The 18120-nt window shown below is 59.8% G+C and overlaps 3 protein-coding genes across 8 annotated transcripts in view; 1 reads left to right on the top strand and 2 right to left on the bottom strand.

Moving 5' to 3' along the window:
• The window catches only part of SPEN (spen family transcriptional repressor), a 62271-nt gene extending 58529 nt beyond the window's left edge, over positions 1 to 3742 (top strand). Inside the window, exons 13-15 of the mRNA XM_088529616.1 lie at positions 563 to 757; positions 1269 to 1427; positions 2456 to 3742. Coding sequence (XP_088385742.1) covers positions 563 to 757; positions 1269 to 1427; positions 2456 to 2587 — 486 coding nt within the window. The 3' untranslated portion in view covers positions 2588 to 3742. The remainder of the gene's footprint in view (positions 1 to 562; positions 758 to 1268; positions 1428 to 2455) is intronic.
• A 1606-nt stretch (positions 3743 to 5348) lies between these two features.
• On the bottom strand, positions 5349 to 13955 carry ZBTB17 (zinc finger and BTB domain containing 17). Its single transcript, XM_088529504.1, has 15 exons — positions 13870 to 13955; positions 12252 to 12321; positions 9768 to 9974; positions 9421 to 9609; positions 8883 to 9011; positions 8325 to 8563; positions 8094 to 8236; positions 7456 to 7756; positions 7278 to 7365; positions 6849 to 6965; positions 6641 to 6761; positions 6355 to 6485; positions 6049 to 6264; positions 5714 to 5803; positions 5349 to 5623 (listed from the first exon to the last, which is right to left on the bottom strand). Exons 3-15 carry the CDS (start codon positions 9970 to 9972, stop codon positions 5349 to 5351), a joined length of 2244 nt encoding a protein of 747 aa, XP_088385630.1. The 5' UTR covers positions 9973 to 9974; positions 12252 to 12321; positions 13870 to 13955.
• A 2170-nt stretch (positions 13956 to 16125) lies between these two features.
• HSPB7 (heat shock protein family B (small) member 7) lies at positions 16126 to 17162 on the bottom strand. Of its 6 annotated transcripts, none has more exons than XM_088529522.1 (3): positions 17015 to 17162; positions 16719 to 16860; positions 16126 to 16311 (listed from the first exon to the last, which is right to left on the bottom strand). In XM_088529522.1, the coding sequence occupies exons 1-3, from the start codon at positions 17149 to 17151 to the stop codon at positions 16126 to 16128; spliced, it is 465 nt and encodes a 154-aa protein (XP_088385648.1). In that variant the 5' UTR covers positions 17152 to 17162. The 6 variants fall into 6 exon arrangements, with proteins under 6 accessions (XP_088385648.1, XP_088385650.1, XP_088385647.1 ...); XM_088529524.1 differs by having other exon boundaries at positions 16734 to 16860; XM_088529521.1 differs by having other exon boundaries at positions 16719 to 16864; positions 17016 to 17162.
• Between the last annotated feature and the right edge of the window lie 958 nt (positions 17163 to 18120).

The following is an 18120-nucleotide window of genomic DNA, read 5'->3' as shown; positions in this document are numbered from 1 at the left end:
AAATCCTATGACTGAGGACAAAAAATACGGGGACATGGCTGACGGATGGGCATGTCCGTGAAAGGCCTGACCAGGACTCAAGGGTTGTGCTCAGCGCCAAGTGCTTCCCGTGTCACCCTCCGCAGCTCTCGCAGACCTGCAGTTTCGCAATTCCTCATTCCTAAACCAGAAAATAACATTTGGTAACAGCTCTGCTCTGCCTCGTGCTGCCTGCGTGGGAGGCTGACATCGTTTGCGAAAGACTGGGAAGTGCTCAGATGTTGCAGTGAAGGGAGTCACCCAAATATCTCAGCCAGCTGGAAGAAAAAGGAGGTGAAATAGCAATGTAGCAGGACCTGACCCGAGCCCGGGCCGGCGCGTACAAGCGATGATAAGATGTGACACGTGTACCAAGCACTTCAAACAAAGTGGTGTCAGGGCTGCCTGTAAAAACATCAGAAGCGAGCGAGCGGCTCGGATGGGTTTCCTTCCAAAATGAAGATCCCTCTCGAGCAGATGGCAGTGCTTTTCCTAAGCTCTTTTTGTTCTTTGCATTAAGATTTCTTCTCCCGTTGCTTTTCAGAAGTACCCGATCGTGTGGCAGGGCCTTTTGGCGCTGAAGAACGACACGGCCGCGGTTCAGCTGCACTTCGTGTCCGGTAACAACGTGCTGGCGCACCGCTCGCTGCCCGCGCCAGAGGGCGGCCCTCCGCTGCGCATCGCCCAGCGCATGCGCCTGGAGGCCTCGCAGCTCGAAGGCGTCGCGCGCAGGATGATGGTAAGGGCAGGACTGCTGCAAAGAGCAGTGCAGGTGCCCAAAGCTTGTCTGTTCTGCTCGTCCTTGGTGTAGCCAAAGGGAAAACAGCACCTCTCCTGCAAACCTGGAGACGGGCAGTGGGTTTCCTTTCACACTGGGACCAAGCGTAGAGGTGAAACGTGTGTTAATCTGGCACTCAGATGAGGGAAGGGGGAATTTCGTAGTTGGGAAGCCCTGCTTTTCAAGTTCCCAGTGCCCTAGCTATGCAGCAAACTGCTGCCAGCTCTAACACGTCAAAGCAGGGTGGAAGGGGGAAGGTAGAAGGCCATGGAAACCTGATGTTTTTCATTCCTCTTCACAACCTTCCGGGCCAGGCTGAGCTTTCAACGTGTGTCTTTCCTAACACCCGCAGTTGCTTCCAAGGAGTTCAAAGAGAGGATTTTCCAGCAAGCGCTTAAAGTTAATGAATGTGTGTCAGGAATAGACCTGTTCCAAGCAAACATTTCACTTAATTGCTGGATTTTCTTTCCAGGTGGAGAGCGATTACTGCCTTTTACTGGCCTTGCCTTGTGGACGAGACCAGGAAGATGTAGTGAATCAGACTGAGTCACTTAAGGCTGCATTCATCAGCTACCTGCAGGCTAAACAAGCTGCAGGAATCATCAACGTTCCCAACCCTGGCTCTAATCAGGTATTTAGCAAGGAAGCTTTTTGTAGATAAAATAAATAGAAGTTGTACCTTGATAAGGGACCTTGAGGCCCTCCGCCCTCAAGTCTTTGCTCAGGATTGCAGTTAAGATGCAGCTTTTGAAACAAAACCCTAACGTTTGCCATGAGTTGTTACATCACTGGTGAAAAATGTGGTGCACGATATAATTACTGAAGGGGACCACACAGCCAAAAAACACCCAAAACTAGGTTCGTTTTTGTTCTTTGCAGCCCTAAGTCTTTGGTTGGAGAAAAAAAAAGAAAAAAAAGAAACATTTTCCACCTCTTCATTTGTGTTGGAAGGAGAGTCCTTACTTGCCCTGGTTTCTTCCTCACGTGATATCCTGTTTTTTTTCCAGAACACCTGATATTTTTTTTTCTTTGTCAAAGACAAAATATTTGGGTTCGGTAATCCCAAGTATTTATTCCAGATGTGTTGCTCCATCTAACTAGATTTAATGTGTTGCCCTCAATAACAGTCCCTCAGACTGAGAGCAACCACTGAAAGCTGCCACTTGATACAATTCTGGGGTATTTCATGGTAAAATCAGCCAGGTATTATGTTTCTGGTGTGGAAAAATGCCCCACTATGAGAACCAGCCCTGCGTTGCTGCTGAATTGCCTCTTGTTTCCTTCTTCTCCCACTCGTGCTGTTTCACGAGCGTTCTGCAGCGCTCAAAACCGTCCCCATCCGAGTGTCAGGGTTAGATGGTTTAAGCCAGCCCAGCTGCTGCGTGTCTCCATAATGAAAACCATGATTTCCCTCCCGCTTTTACAAAAATCAAAAAAAAAAACGAAGGAAGAGTGAAAGGATTCTCATTCCTTGCTCAGTTGATGACTTGCTTTGATACAGTCGTTTGCAGTTCTTGTGATAACTTCACAGTAGAGAGGGGGAAAAGCAGCAGCTGCTCCTTCCCAAGGCTTGTGCTTGGGGCAAAGGGGAGGTGGGGAGGGTTCCTTAGCTCCTGTCTCTCTTTGTCTTCATTTCTTCATTTTTTCCCTCTTTTGCAGCCTGCCTACGTTCTGCAGATATTCCCACCCTGTGAATTCTCGGAAAGCCACCTGTCCCGTCTGGCCCCAGACCTCCTCGCCAGCATCTCAAACATCTCTCCTCACCTTATGATTGTCATCGCGTCGGTATGAGCTGTTTACCGGTTACAGACTTTTCCAAGGCCCTGCAGCAAAAAAAATAAATATATATATATATATATATATATATAAAACACAATTAAATAAAAAATAAATAAGAGAGAGAAAGTACTGAAACAAGAAAATGCTGCCAGACTACCAGCCTCCTGCCCTAACAGGCCTCGATCAAACTGTTGCTGGGTAGTGGTTCTGCTACCTTGTATGTTTACATATTGCTTTAGCTTATGGACAACTGATGCACTCAACAGGCGGACTGGTATTGGGTTTCTGTGCCTCCTTTTGGGGAAAATAAAGGATGGCTATTTTTTTTAACAAAAAAAAAATAAATAAAAAAGAACCTGAACTGCCTTTGCACTAAATTAGTGACTCGGACCTTTGCACAGTTGGAGACACGCTGTGACGTTCTGGATGTCTTGACACACAGTTAACATTTGCGTTGTGGACTAAACGCAGGACCTGGGAACTTCTGCTGAGATTTGTGGGTCAAGGATCATTTCACACATTATCTTTTTGGTCCTTTCTTTTTTTGTTGTTTCTTTTTGTTGTTGTTTTTTTTCCTCCTCTCTGGATGTGAACCTTCCTCTCCTCCACTTGCCCCTGCTGCAGCCGTCTTCTCTTCATCTGGGATGTACAGTTTACACTGAAAAAAAAGAAAAAAAAAAAGCAAAACAAAAGGGAGAGCTATTTTCCTTCCTGGTGGGATATGCAGAACTCAGTGGGTGTGTGTATATATAAATATATATATATAATATATATAAATATATATAATGCTGACTTTAAAGAAAAAAAAATCAAATCCCCACAACATACATTTTTTTTTAATCTGTGCCAAAAATGTGTTTTCAGAGAAAATCTTATTTTCATACTCAGACTTTGTATTGTCACTCATTTGTAAGTGCGCTTCATTTAAACATGCCCTTCCCCGCCCTCATCTCACGATACGTGGAAGTGTTATACACTTGTGCAAAAAGACTTTGGACCTTCCTCCCCTCCTCCTCACCTCCCGTAACACTTATTAATTTATGGAACTGTTTTTTTTTTTTTTCCTTTTTTTTTTTTTTGGTTTTTGTTTTTTTTTTTTTTTTCTCAGCGCAGTTTTTGTTTTGTGTGTCCATTGGATTACAAACTTTATTAAAAAATACAAAACACGTTGCGCCCGGCTGTGCTGCGTCGCTCGCTGGGGGTGGTCGCGGCGGCGGGTCGGGCGCGTTCCCCCCGCCTTGATCTTCGCTGTACAGAGATGCTGCTGCGGGGGGGGGGTTCCCTTGGCGTCGGTCTTGTTTAAAAGGGAGAGAAAAAAGTAGAAAAACCAGATAATTTTATCAGAGTAAACTCTAATCTTTGTTTATTTTTGGTTGCGTGTTGTAAGTATTTGTCGAACGGCAAAGTTGCGTTTTATTTTTAACCTGGGTGATGTTAAAGCCACTGGTAATTTTCATATGTTGTAACAAAATAACTTACTTTAAAAAAATCCCCAAAAGAGAAGGAAAGAGAAAAAATGCATTTTTTTAAGAAGGGTTTTGTGTCTTCTCGATGCCAGGGCTGAGGAGCAGGGGAGCTCGGCGGAGCAGCCCTGGGGTGCAGAGCGGCTCTGGGGCTGGTGACGGATCATCCAGCCGCCTGTGAGTCCGACTGTGCAGCCGTCAGGGTGTGTGCCCAGCCGGCCTTGTGCCTGGGTGTATGTGCAGCTGTCCATGCAACTGGCTGGCTGTACAGCCAACAGCCGGTGTCTGGCTGTGCATCCAACAGCCCGTATGTCCAGGCAGCTAGCTGTATGTCCAGCTGTGCATGGATCTGGCTGTATGTCCGACCAGCCAACTGTCCAGCTGCATGGCCAACTGTTGGCGAGCCTGGGTCATATCCAACAGTCCACCAGCCTGGTTCTGAGTCCAACCGTCCATTTGTCTAGCTGTACAGCCAGCTGGCCTTGTGATTGCCTGGTCATGGTCCAGCTGTCCATGAGCATTGGTTAAATCTTAACTGTCCGTTTGTCTGACTGTACATCCAACCATCCCTGAAGCTGCCTATGAGTCCAACAGTGCCCTTTGTCTAGTTGTACATTCAACTCTGTGCAGCTGCCTGTACAGCCATGAGGTCGGCTGTGAGCACAAGCGCCCCTTCCTCTAGGTGTACGTGCACTTGTCTGTGCGCCTGGCTGTACCTCCCGGTGTCCCTGTACACCCCCTGGCTGGGTGTCAGCCTGTGCCTGTGTCCCTGGCTCTGCCTGCACCACCCTGGAGGAGGCCGGTCCTGGCACCCACTTACGGCCACGTCCTCCCCTCTTCTCCCTACCTGACCGTGGGGCCCAACAAGGAGCCAGGGGGGCGCTGGGTGCGTTGGCGGGGGCACAGGGGGAGCAGACGGATCACAGCAGCGCCGGCTCCGCCGGGATAGAGGGGAGTCCCTGGCCCGATCCATGGAAAACCTGGAGCAGCCCCCAAGCCAGGAGAGGAGAGAGCCCCACCATGCGGATGGGACACACTAGGGTGCTGCTGAACAACAGAGAGGGCAGCAGGACAGCTGTAGGTTTTAAATAAGCTTTAGAAAATAATGCAATTTATTTAATCTAGATATTACACAACTTTAGAGCGGATTTTTAGTCTTTTCTCTCTCATTACAGAAATACACTTTTTACATCATTCCCAGGAGCTCTTTAAATAAACCGGGCAGCGAAGCAGAGGGCAGGCCAGGGGGCTCCCCGGCCGGCGGAGGGCGCAGAGGACGGAGTGGGGGGACGGGACGGGGCCACCGCGGGTCACTCGGCGGGGGGCTCCGCGGCCGGCGCTTCAGCCAGGGGCGCCGGCACCTCGGCCGCTCCGTCGCGGGGCCGGAAGAGCAGCTCTCCCGACTGGATCACCTGCTCCGCTTGCCAGGTGGTGGCGGCGCCGTATTGCTGGTAAAAGTCCGTGTCGGCCTGGAACATGACGAGGGCCTGGGCCGTGTGGATGCGGACGTGCTGGGCCAAGCTGTTGGCGTCCAGGAATTTGTCCCCGCACGAGTCGCAGGCATAGAGGATCTGCGTGTTGGGGTCTGCAGGGCACAGGAGATGCCGGGGAGCCGCCTGCTTGCGCGGGCAGCCTGGACCCCCGGAGGGTCCTCTCACCCATCCCAGAACCTCACCTGCTTCTTGCACCTGCTTCACGGCCCTGGTGATCTCAGCTTTAAGTGCTTCAGTCTCATCTGCTGTCACCGCGGCCGCCACGGGGACCACTGCAGGGGGAGGAAGAGCAGGGAAAGGTGAAGCATCAGCGACTCCCCCCGGCAGAGAGATGGAGGGTTTCAAGCTGTGATGGGGACATGGGGCAGGGCAGGATCTGGCCCATCATGGTTTTGGAGCTGGGTCCAGTTCGGTCATATTTTTCCCAGCCCTCCCCCTGCCAGGCAGGGCCCCCCCGAGCCACCAGGTTCCTCTATGGGGTCGGGTTCCCGCAGGGCAGGTGATGCCCAGTGCTCACCCGTGAGCTGCGTGACCGCAGTAGTTGCCAGCGCCTCGGTGGCCAGCGTCACCATGTCCTCCGAGGCTACCGTGACGATGTTCACCTCGTCACCCTCCTCGGGCTCCAGGATCTTGATGCCGGCCTTGCCCTGGTGCACCGTCTTCACGTGGGAGCGCAGATTGTCCACGCGGTTGAAGCCACGGCCGCACTTGTCACACAGGAAGGGCTTCTCCCCTGGGGCAGGAAAGGCAGCGGTCAGGAGAGGTGACAGGACGGGGAGGCAGCAGCGAGCGCTGCAGCGCAGGGCAGGATCCCTGGACCCACCGGTGTGGATGATGATGTGCTTGGAGAGGTCGCCCACGTTGACGAAGGCCTTGTTGCACACCGTGCACTTGTGAGGCCGGATGTTGTCGTGGTGGCGGATGTGGTTGGCCAGCTGGCTCGACTGCACGAACCTGGCGTGGAGATGAGGGGACGGTGGGGAACGTCACGCGACTCCCACCCCAACGGGACGGTCCAGCACCCAGCGCCCATGAGAGCCAAAGAGGACGGAGCTGAGGGGCCTGATGGCATCCCAGCCGCATGGGCAAGGTGATGCGGGGACACTCACCTCTTGCCACAGCGTTCGCACACGTAGGGCTTCTCGCCCGTGTGCTGGCGCACGTGGGCGATGAGGGAGCTCGCCTGGGTGAAGGCCTTGCCGCAGAGGCGGCACTGGCACGGCTTCTCCCCTGGGGAGAGAGCAGGGCAGCTGAGCCGGGCCAGCGGGAGCAGGAGCACCCCCGGAGCGCCCGGTCCGCACGGCCCCCTGCGCCTACCCGTGTGGATGCGGACGTGACGCTGCAGCGCCCCAGGGTCAGCAAACTGCCGCTGGCAGTGGACACACACGTAGGGCTTCTCGCCGCTGTGGATCCGCAGGTGCCGCTTGAGGTTGCCTGCGAGTGGCCACACGTGAGGGAGGGGTCAGGGGCCTGTGTCGCCTTCCCCAAGCGCCACTCGCCCTCCCCTCCTGCCATCAGCCCTGCAGTCACATCTGTCCCCCCATCACCTCCAAGCCCGGCCTTGGGCACCTGCCAGCGGCACAAGTCAGAGCAAACAGGCAGTTTTTGGGGCAAACACCAAGTTTCTACTGCAGCATCGAACTTTAAAAGCTCTTCTTCTGCCTTGGCGGCCGCCGGGGGCAGCCTGGATGCCCCAGGGATAGACACGGGGCTGGCACTCAGACCTTGTCACCCACCAAGGGCTACCTGAGGTTGTGAACTGCTTGCCGCACTCCCGGCACTTCAGGGGTCCGTCCGCGATGTGAATCTTCAAGTGCGCCTTCAAGTTCCCCACCTGGGGGCAAACAAGGACAGGCCGAGCTCGCCGCAACCCTCCACCACCTCCCTGCGGCGGCACCAGCGTCCGCGGCGCCTCCCGGCTCACCTGGTTGAATTTCTTGTCGCAGTGGGGGCACTTGTGCTCCTTGTCAGTGTCGTGGGTCTCCAGGTGCCGCATTTTGGAGGTGGGGTCGGAGAAGGAGCGCCCGCAGTAGTCGCACTGATAGGGCTTCTCCCCGCTGTGTACCAGCTGGTGCCGCTTGAGGTTGCCCGAGGTGGTGAAGAGCTTGCCGCAGTCGTCGCAGCGGTACCTGGCCTCCCCCGTGTGCCGCTTCTTGTGCAGGTTCAGCAGGCTGATGAGGCGGTAGCTCTTCCCGCACTCCTCACAGCCGTAGGGCTTCAGCGGGCTGTGGGAGGGACAGGGAGGTCAAGCAGAGCCGGGGGGACACCCCATCCACGTGGCCCCATGTGGGAACCAACACCCAGCTCTTCTGCTGCCCTCTCCGCATCCCAATCCCAGCTCTCTCCCTGGCCCCAGGCAGAGGTTTTTGGACCCCACGGGATGTCTCGAAGTGCCACAGTGCAGACGAACGCAGGCCAATCAAGCCAAGAGGCACGGAGAAGTTCACCCGTTTACGGACCTCTTGCTCGAACCATTCAACCCTCAGGCAGTGACTGCAGTGGCCACAAGCCTCGTCAGGGCGGCTCGGCCCGGCTGCACCTTGTTGGCCCGGCACGCGTTACCTGTGCGTCTTCTCGTGCGCTTTGCACGCGGCCGGGTCCGAGAAGGCCTTGTTGCACTCCCGGCAGGAAAAGGGCTTCTCCCCGGTGTGGATGCGGATGTGCCGCTTGAAGTTGCCCGTGTGCGTGAACTCCTTCCCGCAGTCCTAGGGACGCAGAGAGAGACGCGGCCGCCAACACGTCCAGGAAGGTCCCCGGCGCTGGAGACCCGCGCGGAGCCGCGGCCGGCCTCACCTCGCACTTGTGCGTGACGGAGCCGTAGGCTTTCGACTCGGTCCGGTCGCTGTAAGTCCCCGAGCGCAGCAGGCGGGTTTCCCCCGAATTCTCCTGCCCAGAGTCTGTGCTCCCCGATTCATTATCCTCAGCGTTTTCTCCATTTTCTAACCTGGGTTGCTCTTCCTCGGCAACTTTAGCTTCCTCCTCCTCCTCCGCTGTCGTCTCCCCTTCTTCCTCCTTGCCTTCCACTCCCATTTCTGCAGACATTTAGAAAATGTGGAGGCCAAAAATGAGAAGCGGCATCAGAGACACAAAACCTGTCTTATTTTTCCTAATCCTAAACACAGGTTTAAGGTGCTGGGGATTAAGGTGCTCTGCTCTGGGTATCCGTATGGTACAACACGGGTGCCGTGCACATGCCGAGATCTCAGCTCAGGGTTTTTGCAGCGCTTTACTAGCCCTGGGGCACAGGGCCAGAGCTCTCACATGGTCTGAGCGGTGTCTGCCCCCCTCTCCTCGCTTTGTGCCAGGGCAAACCAGGCACTCGGGCCCCTCGGAGCGCGGCCGCGAACGCACCTGCACTGTCGGGGCCTTGCTCTGCGCCGCGGGGGCCGCTGCCCTTGGCCGCGGGGCTGCCGCTCTCTGCCGGCGGCTGCGGGCTGGAAAACGCAGCGGGCGGCTCCTCACAGGCGGCGTCACCCGAACCTGCGAACGAGGGAGCGTTGCGGGGGAAACACTGCGGGGACTTGGCTCTGCGGGGCGGAACGAGGCGCCCGGGGGAGCAAGGGCAGGGGTCTGCGTGCCAGCCCCTGCCTGCTGACCTGCAGCGACCGCTCTGCTCCCCGCCGGCTCTGCCTGCTCCGCGGGTCGCGCCGTCGCGGCTGGGACGGTCTCTCCCTTCACCTCGTGCTCGGCTCTTTGCTCTGCGCCGTCGCAGCCACCCGGCGCTGCTGCCGCTGCCGGTCTGGCTTCAGCTGCGACCTTCTCAGCGCCTGCGAGGGAAGGGGCAGAGCAACAAACCACGTTTGCAGCCCCCACGCACCGGGCGGCTTCGAGCTCGGCACGGAGGACGCGGAGACCCGGATCCCCGAACGGAGCGACGAAGGCTACGCACCCGTCCCGGCGGGCGCCTCCGGGCTCTGCTCGGCGCCTTCTGCCCGCGCCGCCAGCGACTTGAGCGCGTTGCAGGCACTGACTATCTCCTGCATCTGCAGGAAGCCAGCCACGGCCAGCACGTCCTCCACGTTGTCGGGGTTGAGGCTCAGCTTGGCCGTGTACATGAACTCCAGGACCTGCCCCAGGCCTGCGGGGGACACGGCGCACACCGAGCCGTCACGGAGCAGCCCGCGGCCCCGTCTGCAGACCCCTTTAAACGGCCGTCGCCGGCTCCATCCGGGATGCCGGACAACGCAGACGACCCGTTAAGGAAACGGGATAGCGGGAGCTCCGCGCAGCCGGTACCTGCCGCGTTGCTGATGTCGAGGTGCACCACGTCCTTCTGGTCCACGAAGAGCATCCTGAAGTACTCGCTGCAGGCCGCCAGCACCGCTTTGTGGGCCTTGAAGTCGATGCCGTCCACCACGAAGGTGCAGTCGCAGAGCAGGCCCAGCTGCCGCTGCTGGTTGAGCTGCTCCAGGACCTGCCTGCTGTGCTGGGGGAAATCCATGGCTGCGGGAAGAGGAGAGGGCTGGGATGGCGCCGCACGGAGCCGCCCCGGCCCCGACCCGGTGGGCAACGCTGTGTCCAGCACCGCATGAAGACGCAGGCAGCCTCAGAACGGCCCGTGGCAGCCCATGGCACTCAGAGAACACCCTAAGGAGCAGCCAGCAGCTCCTCCAGCGCCTGCAAACACCCGTCTTGTCCCCAGCTAAACACAACCCCGCACGAGGGAGCAGATCCGATGCCCTGGCGGGCAAATCTCCACCCCCCAGCCCAAAGCCAGGGTCTTCTCTCCCAACAAGCCGCTTTGTGCCCCACTGGGCTGCCAGACAGCCCATGGAGTGACCGCGTTTGCGGGTGACGACGCCCAAAATGCCGAGCAACAACCTCACTGCAATGATACAGCGAGACCCGGCTGGCCCGAGGCCGAGCCCTGCAAGCCAAAGGGGAGCAGGGACCCTTCGGAGGTCACCGAGAGCCGGGATACGTCAGGACGGCATCGCACGGGAGGCCGGCAACAGGCAGGAGCCAACGGGCTCCCACAGTCCGAGACGACCCGTGAGGATCTCGGGACACGGATAAACACCGAGGAGGGAAACGCCGGGCGCACGAGGCCCGCGCTTTCCCGGGAGCCCTGATCCACATCCCTCGTTGCCTCTGCCACGTTTTCCAATCTTTTCTGCGCCCGATCCCCCTGGCCTGGCGTTCTCCCGATGAAGGCTGGAGACGCCCCTGGCAGCACAGGGCTGAGGTTGAAAAACCTGATACTCCCCAAGAAATGTCCCGCACGGGGGGACCCACCGCAGGGCTGGTCTCCTCCCATCTCCTAAGGAATTCCACCTCAGACAGCGGAGCAAGTGGATTGGGAAAGGCCCTTTGTTCTCTGCTACAGTACCCGCCTGTCCCTTTTTTTGGGGCTTGGGCAACAATTCCACAGCGGAATGCTGGCATCCCAAATCCCTGGTTTTCCTCCCTGCTGAAGCAAGGCGGATCCCAAACCACTGCTTTTTCCAGGGATCTCCCGGAGTTTCTGCTCCAAAGCGATGCCCGTGTGCACGACGCGCTCCTGTGACAGGAGCTCCAAGCACTGGAACCGCCGTGGCCCGGCCCCGGGAGCAGCTCCCAACGCTCACATCCGACCTCCTCCCAGGAGAGATGCCCTTTGCCATCGACTCGCCACGGGGCCTCCCCCCACAGCCACCGAAAAACAGGGTGATCTTCAAGCAACCACCCACGACCTGCTCCAAATGTCATCCCTTGAGAGCCAGGAAGAAAAATAAAAATTAATCAATATTTGTATCAGAAAGGACCGAGTCCCGTTGAACTGAACAAGCTGGGCTAATAACAACCCTCACGTGTTGGGAAAGAGGAAGTTTTTATTTGCAGGGAGGGAAATGGAAGCAGGAGGAGGCCAAATGGGCCACATGGAGGACATGGAAGGGAGAGCAACTGACGGTCGCTCCGCTCTGCTCCGCTCCAAGTGGCTGCTCGGAGGGTTGAGGGAAGTTTTCCCTGGAGGACTGGCCTTTCCGTGAAGCCTAAACAGCGGCACCAACTCGGAGAACTGCCTCAAACACACAAACACAAAGCAGCAAACAAACCCCGAGGCCGCTTCCAGAGGAGAGGTTGTGACTGCCAAAACCCACGGTGCATCTAAGAAGCTGCCCCAGCTTCCCCTGCCGCTCGGGCAGGGGCTGTTTGCAGCTCAGGGCTGTGATCCGCCTGTTTCCCGGATCGAACGGGACCTGCTCAAACACCGGATCGCTGAGTGAAGCTACTCCCGTCGGCACTGACCGTCCCTACGGGCTGTTTCAGGAACGAGGAGGGAGCAGCCCCATCGGAGGCTCCCGGTCTGAAGGGCTCAGATAAGGCGGGAGCGGCGGCCGAGCCGGCTGCGCCCGGAGCGCGGAGACGTCCCGGAGCAGAGCCCGTCGAGGAGAAGGCCCCGGCTCCCTGCACCTGCCCTCTGCCTTCCCAGCGCTGGAAACCAGAGCTGCAGGGCCGCTCTGGGAGGAACCCGGGGAAAAGGGACATCTCGGAACTCCGACCCGGAGACACCCGCAGAGCCACCTGTGCAAAGGAGACAGCTCGACCCTCCGAACAGCCGCGTTCGAGCCCTCCGAGCAGCACTGACCCCCTGAAGCCTCCAGCGAGGCTCTTCCTACCCACTGACCCCCCAAAGGGCCGGCGAGTCTCGACGCGCCCTCATTTTTCCATCTTCAGCAGCTGCTCTGCTTCAAGATGTTTTTAAATTAAGATTCTGATTTTTATGCTCTCTGTACAAACCTTGCTTTGCTCTGTCCTTAGGCCATCACCAGTGCATCATCAGCTCTTCTACTTCTCATCCAGATGATGTCTACTAAACAAAAAGAAACAAAATCCTGCGGTGATTTGGGGGGAAAAAAACAGTGGTTTGATGCCATTTGATGCCATCACCAGCCCCCTGCATGCTCCAACGCCGAGCGGATAAAAGAAAGAGGTGATTTATTTTCTGCCTGCTGTCAGTTCTCTCCTTTCAGGCTCTGCAAGGAGCAGCGTGTCCCTGTTTCCAGTAACTCGTGGCCTGATTCTGCAATATTTGCAGTTAAGACAGGAGAGCTGATGCCAGGTGCTCAAGGTGCAGGTGCGCCGCTAAGGTTGCAATATCCCCGTTCCAGCGTCGGGCCCTATCCCTCCCTTCAATCCTAAATCCTCATCCTTTAAATCCTCATGTAAACTGAGCTGCCTCCTGCGACGTCTGGGATTTTTTAATAGCTGCTTCCATGCTAAAAAAAAAAAAAATCCCTGGAGGCAGCATGGAAAGGTGAAGGAACCAGAACAAGGCGCTACCTTGGAGACTCTCTTTAGCTTTTGGGCACACCAATAAATCCCTGGAAGTGGAATCACGGACCAGCCGGCTCCGAGCCGGGCGCAGGCAACCTGAGTCCCGGCTGCTGTGGGACGGACAGCAGCACCCGGGTGTCCCCAAGCAGCACCTGGGCAGCACCCGGGTGTCCCCAAGCCGCCCCAGACACCCCCGCGAGCCCCGTCACCTCCTGTCCGCGTGTCCCGGGGCTCCGCGGGGCTCCCTCCGGTGCCGGTGGCTCGCGGCTGCGCGTGCGGCGGTGCCCTTGGAGCCGAGGAGCGGCGACCGGAGAGGAGGCAGCGCCCTCGGGGATCTGTGAGGAAGGAGGGTAAAGGCTTCAGCTCGCGCTCCTCGGTGGGCAAAGCTGCGACGTCTCCGTGCCGCTTTGGGAACACCCGGGGCTCCCTTTGGCTGCAGCGGGAAGGGGCAGAGGTCGGGCAAGGCCGCCAGGAGCGACGGCTGAGGGAAAGCTGCTCGGAGCCCCTCGGAACCGCCCCAGCGACGCCTCCGTCCCGCAGCGCCGGCTCCATCCCAATGGGAAGCGGCCTCGTCCGGCACGAGGAAAGGGAACGGCACGGAAAGTGCCACGGGGTGGGTGGGGAGGAGGCGTCCCCTGTGTCCGGCGGGGGTGACGGACACCGTGTCCCACGTCTGAGGTGGGGGACGGGACGCGTGTCCGGGTCGCGGGGGGACGGGACGGAGCGTGTCCCGGGGCAGCCGCGGCCCTCGGACCGGGCTGATCCCGCCGCCCCGCGGCTCGTGCCCACAGCACCGGGGTGTCACCCGCCGGGGCGACAGGCGGCAATGCCCTGAAGGAGGGGAAGGTGGCGGGGGACCGCGTCCCCAATAAAAACAAACAAACACACCAAAAGAAAAAAAAAAAAAAAAAGCCAGGCTGCCCCAAAACTTGGGGCTTTTCTCCCCAAACCGAGTTGGGCGGGAGGGGCACCCCCTTCCCCCAAGGCCCGGCCCCGCCCTCCCCCCGGCGCCGCCGAAGCCCTCGAGGCCGCGGGCGCCGCCGCCGGGCCCGGGGGGCCTCACCTCGCCCGCGGCGCTCACCGTGACACGGACCAGACAAAGGGCGCCGCCATCTTGGCGCCGGGCGGAAGCGGCGTCGCGCCCCCTCCCTCGCGCTCCGCCCGGCGCCGCCGCGCATGCGCGGGGCGGAAGGGGCGGGGCGCCGCGCATGCGCGTGGAGGGATTGGGCCAGGCGACCTCCTTCCTCTCCCCTCCCCGTCCGCCCGAGGCCGCCATGATGGTGGTGGCCGCGGGGCGGCGGGAGGAGGGTCGAGGCGCCGGTTCCGCCGTCCCCGAGGGCCGCTGCGACCCCCGGGGGTCCCGGCTGCCCCTCGCGGCTGCCCCTGCCCCGGGCGCGCGAGCGGGACGCGCTGTCGAGGCGGCGCCGACGCCTCCTCCGCCCCGGGAGCGAAGGGGGAGAATTCCCGTTTCCCCGGGAGCGTCCGGTCGGGGCAGCCTCCTCCTGCCCTGCTTCACCCGGGGCGTCCCGGCGCGCTGAGAGGAGCCCTGTCCCTGTCCCGGGAACCAGCCGCCTCCGCGGCTTCGCTTTTATATATATATATGTGTATATATATATATATATATATATGTATATATGTGTGTATATATATATAATTTTAATTCATTTCGTTTAGTTGTATTTGTTTGATTTCCTATTTTAATTCCCCTTCTTTCTTTCTGGCCTGTTTTCTCTCTTCTAAACAAATTCCTTGCGTTATTACTATTTTCTTAATCCAGTCTTTGTTTTGCTGCGCCGCTGGGTGGCAGCCCCGGGCGCCCCGTCCCGTCCCCGTGCGGGGGGCTCTGCCTTCCCCGCTGCCCTCTCGGCCTCTGCGGGACGTTTTCCCTCTCGTTTTGCAACGTTTTCCCTCTCCTTTCGCAGCGGGATGTGCAGCGCGGGCCGGACACCCCCTTCCTCCCCGCTGGAGGTGGCGGATCCACGAGATACGAAACAGAGGGGAAAAAAAACATGGGAATTGCTGCTTGTGCCCCCCGGTCGGGTGCGTGCGAGTAGCACAGGGGGTAAACGGAGGCCGGCGCCTCGAAGCCGCTCGGTGACGTTTTGCCACCGCGGTGCTTGTGGCAGCTCCAAACAGCCCGTGGGGGCTCCGGCTCCTGCCGGGAAGCGGCCGCCGGCTTCGGAGGAGCCGCCCGGCCCTGGGAGGAAGGAGGTCGTCGGCAGCCCCATGGAGGTGATCGGGTCTCTCGGGGCCGCTCTCCTGACTTGCGCACCGGCCTCCCCTGTATCCTTCAGGGCTCCCCAAAAATGCCCAGGGTTGCTGGGTGCAGGTGGGCGAGCGGAGGAGAAAGGGATTTGGTGACCTTGCAGGTGGGCCTGTGGCCCAGGGGTTTTACAGCTGAGGGAAGGGCTCAGAAATAGAGTGTCGGGGAAGAAATGAGTCACGCGGGCTAGAAATAAACAGGAGCAAAGGCGCGAGAGGACCAGGGGAGCCGGGCGCGCGCGGTGGCCGATGCTCCGGTCTCCTGGACACATCCCAGCCCTGTTTGGTCCCGGCAGGGCTGAGGCCTCCCACACTCGTGACCAACAGAGCCAGGAGAGGGGCCTGAGGGTGACACGGAGCCTGCGGGGACGGGGGCTCCTCAGCAAACTGGGGATGAAGGAATCGCTGCCATAGGAGCACCCAAGGGACCGCGGCGCCCAGTCCCCTGCAGCCGCGGGGTGCAAAGCGCAGCAGGGAAGCACGAGCCGGGCAGGGCGATCTGCGACGTTTATAGCGCGCCACGTACAAGCTCTGCGCAGAAAAGCGGCGCGGGGAAGGGCTCGCGCACCGGCCACGGCTCCCGGCCGCCCTGTCCCGGGGGCCGGGTGGCTCCGGCGCTCTCGCCGCAAATCCCCGCGGTCCTCCCGCCCCTGAGGCTTCCCGAGCCGCAGCGAAGACTCGCGCCGTCGTCACAAGCCCCTCCATCGCGATGTCCCATGGCTGGGCTCCCCTCCTGGCTTAGCGTGGATCAGGGTGCGTCCAGATCTCTTCCCTCTGGGACAAGGCACGTCGCATCCCAGCAGCTCCGCGCGGCTCCCGGCGGCTGTAGCCCGGAGCAGGAGCTGATCCACGCGCTGTGCGCGGCCACGGAGCCGGGGCGCTGCCGTGTCCCCCTGCGCCAGAGCTGGCTCACGGCGCCATCCCACCCCGCGCGCTCCCGCAGCTAAATAAATAACCCCTTAGCCCAAACGCTACCCAAACATCAGCGCCTACGTCTAGAGGGATGTGGGGAGGGTTTCCGTGTGGATGCGTCCCCGCCGGCCTCCCCGGGCTGGTCCCCCCTGTGCCGCCCGGCTCAGATTTTGATCTCAGTCCGGAAGGTTTGCTGGACGTGCTCGGTGTGCCGGGCGGGCTGCCGCTGCGCGCGGATCGTCAGGGAGCCGTCGTCGGCCAGCGCCGAGGACACGGACGTGGGGTCCACGTCGTCGGGCAGCTGGCACTTGTGGGTGAAGGTGTTGATGACGGTGCCGTCGGCGGCCAGCTGCGGAGGGAAGCGGGGAGCGCGTTGGAGCGCCGCGGCGGGCAGCACCGCCTGTCGCGCGGGGGTGCTGGTGTTGGGCTCCCTACAGGTGTGCGGGGTGACAGGCGGCAGCGGGACACGCGTCAATCGGCCGGGGCTGTGCGCACACGAGGGTGCTGTTCTCACCGAGGGCGGTAGGGGAAGGAGCCACGACACGAGTTTGCCCGGCCTCAGGCGTGCCAGGGCAGTGCCAGGAGGGGGGATCTCTCCCAGGATTTTATGGGTGCCAAATCCATTAGGGAGCAGCGCAGATCAGGTCTCCGGGATCCCTTGGGCTGCGCAGCCTCCCGCAAGGTCGCGGTGCCCAGCGGCAGCCCCGGGGGTGCCCTGCGGAGCGTGAGGGCTCGGGGGGCGCACGCAGCCGTTACCTTCTCCGCGTGCACCTCAATGTGGTTGTTGGAGGTGGTGACGATGATGTCCTCGGGGGCGAAGTCGCTGACGTCCACCGTGAACTGGTAGGTGTTGCCCAGGGTCTTCACGTTGCCCGCGTTGCCGGGCCGAGCTGCGGGACGGCAGAGGCGCTCGCGAAGCTCCGCGGGGACCCCTCCACCCCCTGCTCCATCCACCCCCCTGGACGCTGCGGCACCAGCAGGGGCGATTCAAGGAGCATCACCCTTTCCCGGGGCTTTTCTCCCCAGCTGGTTCTTGCTCCGCCCAGCCCAATTTACCTGGGAAACCCATCGGCTCCGTGCGTGGCCGCACAAAGGTCCCAAAAAGCTCCATGGGGCGTCCGGGAGATGGCGACGAGCTCCGGTGGAAGCTGCGCTCCGAGCGGAAAGCCGAAGAGGACTTCAAGTTCATGCACCGCCGCGAGTGCTCCCAGGATAGGGGAAAAGCCAAGAGTGAAACGTCCAAGGTGGGGAAAAAAATGGGAAAGCAACAAGTGAGATGCTGGAGGAGCTGTCTGGAGAGAAACCCGGACCCCAGGTGCGACCGGGAAGCCTCGTGGACGGAGCCAGTGAGCTCGGAGGCAGCCGTGGAGCTTATAAAGCCTGTTAGGCTGTGGGCTGCCTTCCAGACCTCTTGTAAAACAGGCTAAATTTAGGTCCTGCTACATCACTCCGCATAGGGTAGAAATTTTTCCGCAGGCCCCCCCCTTCCTCCTTACCCTCCTGGCTACAAACAAGCGGCAAAGGGAAGAATCCGATCCCGTCGCTGGCATTCCTGTCTGCCTGGATAATGCAGCTCCTGGCAGCCCCCAACTTCCCGAAAAAAGGAAGGGGAGAAGAAAGCACGAGGTGTGGACCAAAGTGCTAATTCTGACCCCCGCTCCCCGGCACCCATGGAGGGGAGCAAAAAGGCTCTGTGGAGCCGCCGCTCCAGGAGCTGGTGGCTCCTCGCGGCCTGCGAAGGTCGCGTGAGGTTTATGGCAACAGCAACAATAATAATAGAGACGTCACTAAGAGTTATTAGGAGCCGGAGGTGCCCTTGGGAGGACACGGGGCTGGCGCCAGGTGCTGGCAGCGCCCTTAGCGCTGGGGCACCGTCGGGAAGGGCTGCAGGGGGTCCCCGTCCCACCGTCGCCGCGAGGCTGTTGTTTGTCCCCCCAGGTGAAGGTCGCGGTGTCCCGCACGTGCCGCCCTTCCTGGAAAAGAGCAGCCGCGGACACGGATTTCTCCCGCCTGGCTGCTGGCCGGGCGCCGCCGCGGAGCCTTTCCAAGCCCCGGTGGCGCCCGGGTGCTGCCGCGGGAGCGAGGGGCTCGGATGAGGGACCGGGAACGAGGGGCTGGGATCCGTGCCTGGAACGAGGGGCTGGGATGTGGAACCGGG

The sequence above is a fragment of the Tinamus guttatus genome, unplaced genomic scaffold (assembly GCF_059628265.1).
Source record: "Tinamus guttatus ecotype Peru unplaced genomic scaffold, ASM5962826v1 Tinamus_guttatus_pri_ptg000332l, whole genome shotgun sequence".
In the NCBI taxonomy this organism is placed as follows: Eukaryota; Metazoa; Chordata; class Aves; order Tinamiformes; family Tinamidae; genus Tinamus; species Tinamus guttatus.
The sequence above is the reverse complement of the archived record's forward strand: the minus strand, read 5'-3'. Positions and strand labels throughout refer to the sequence as shown.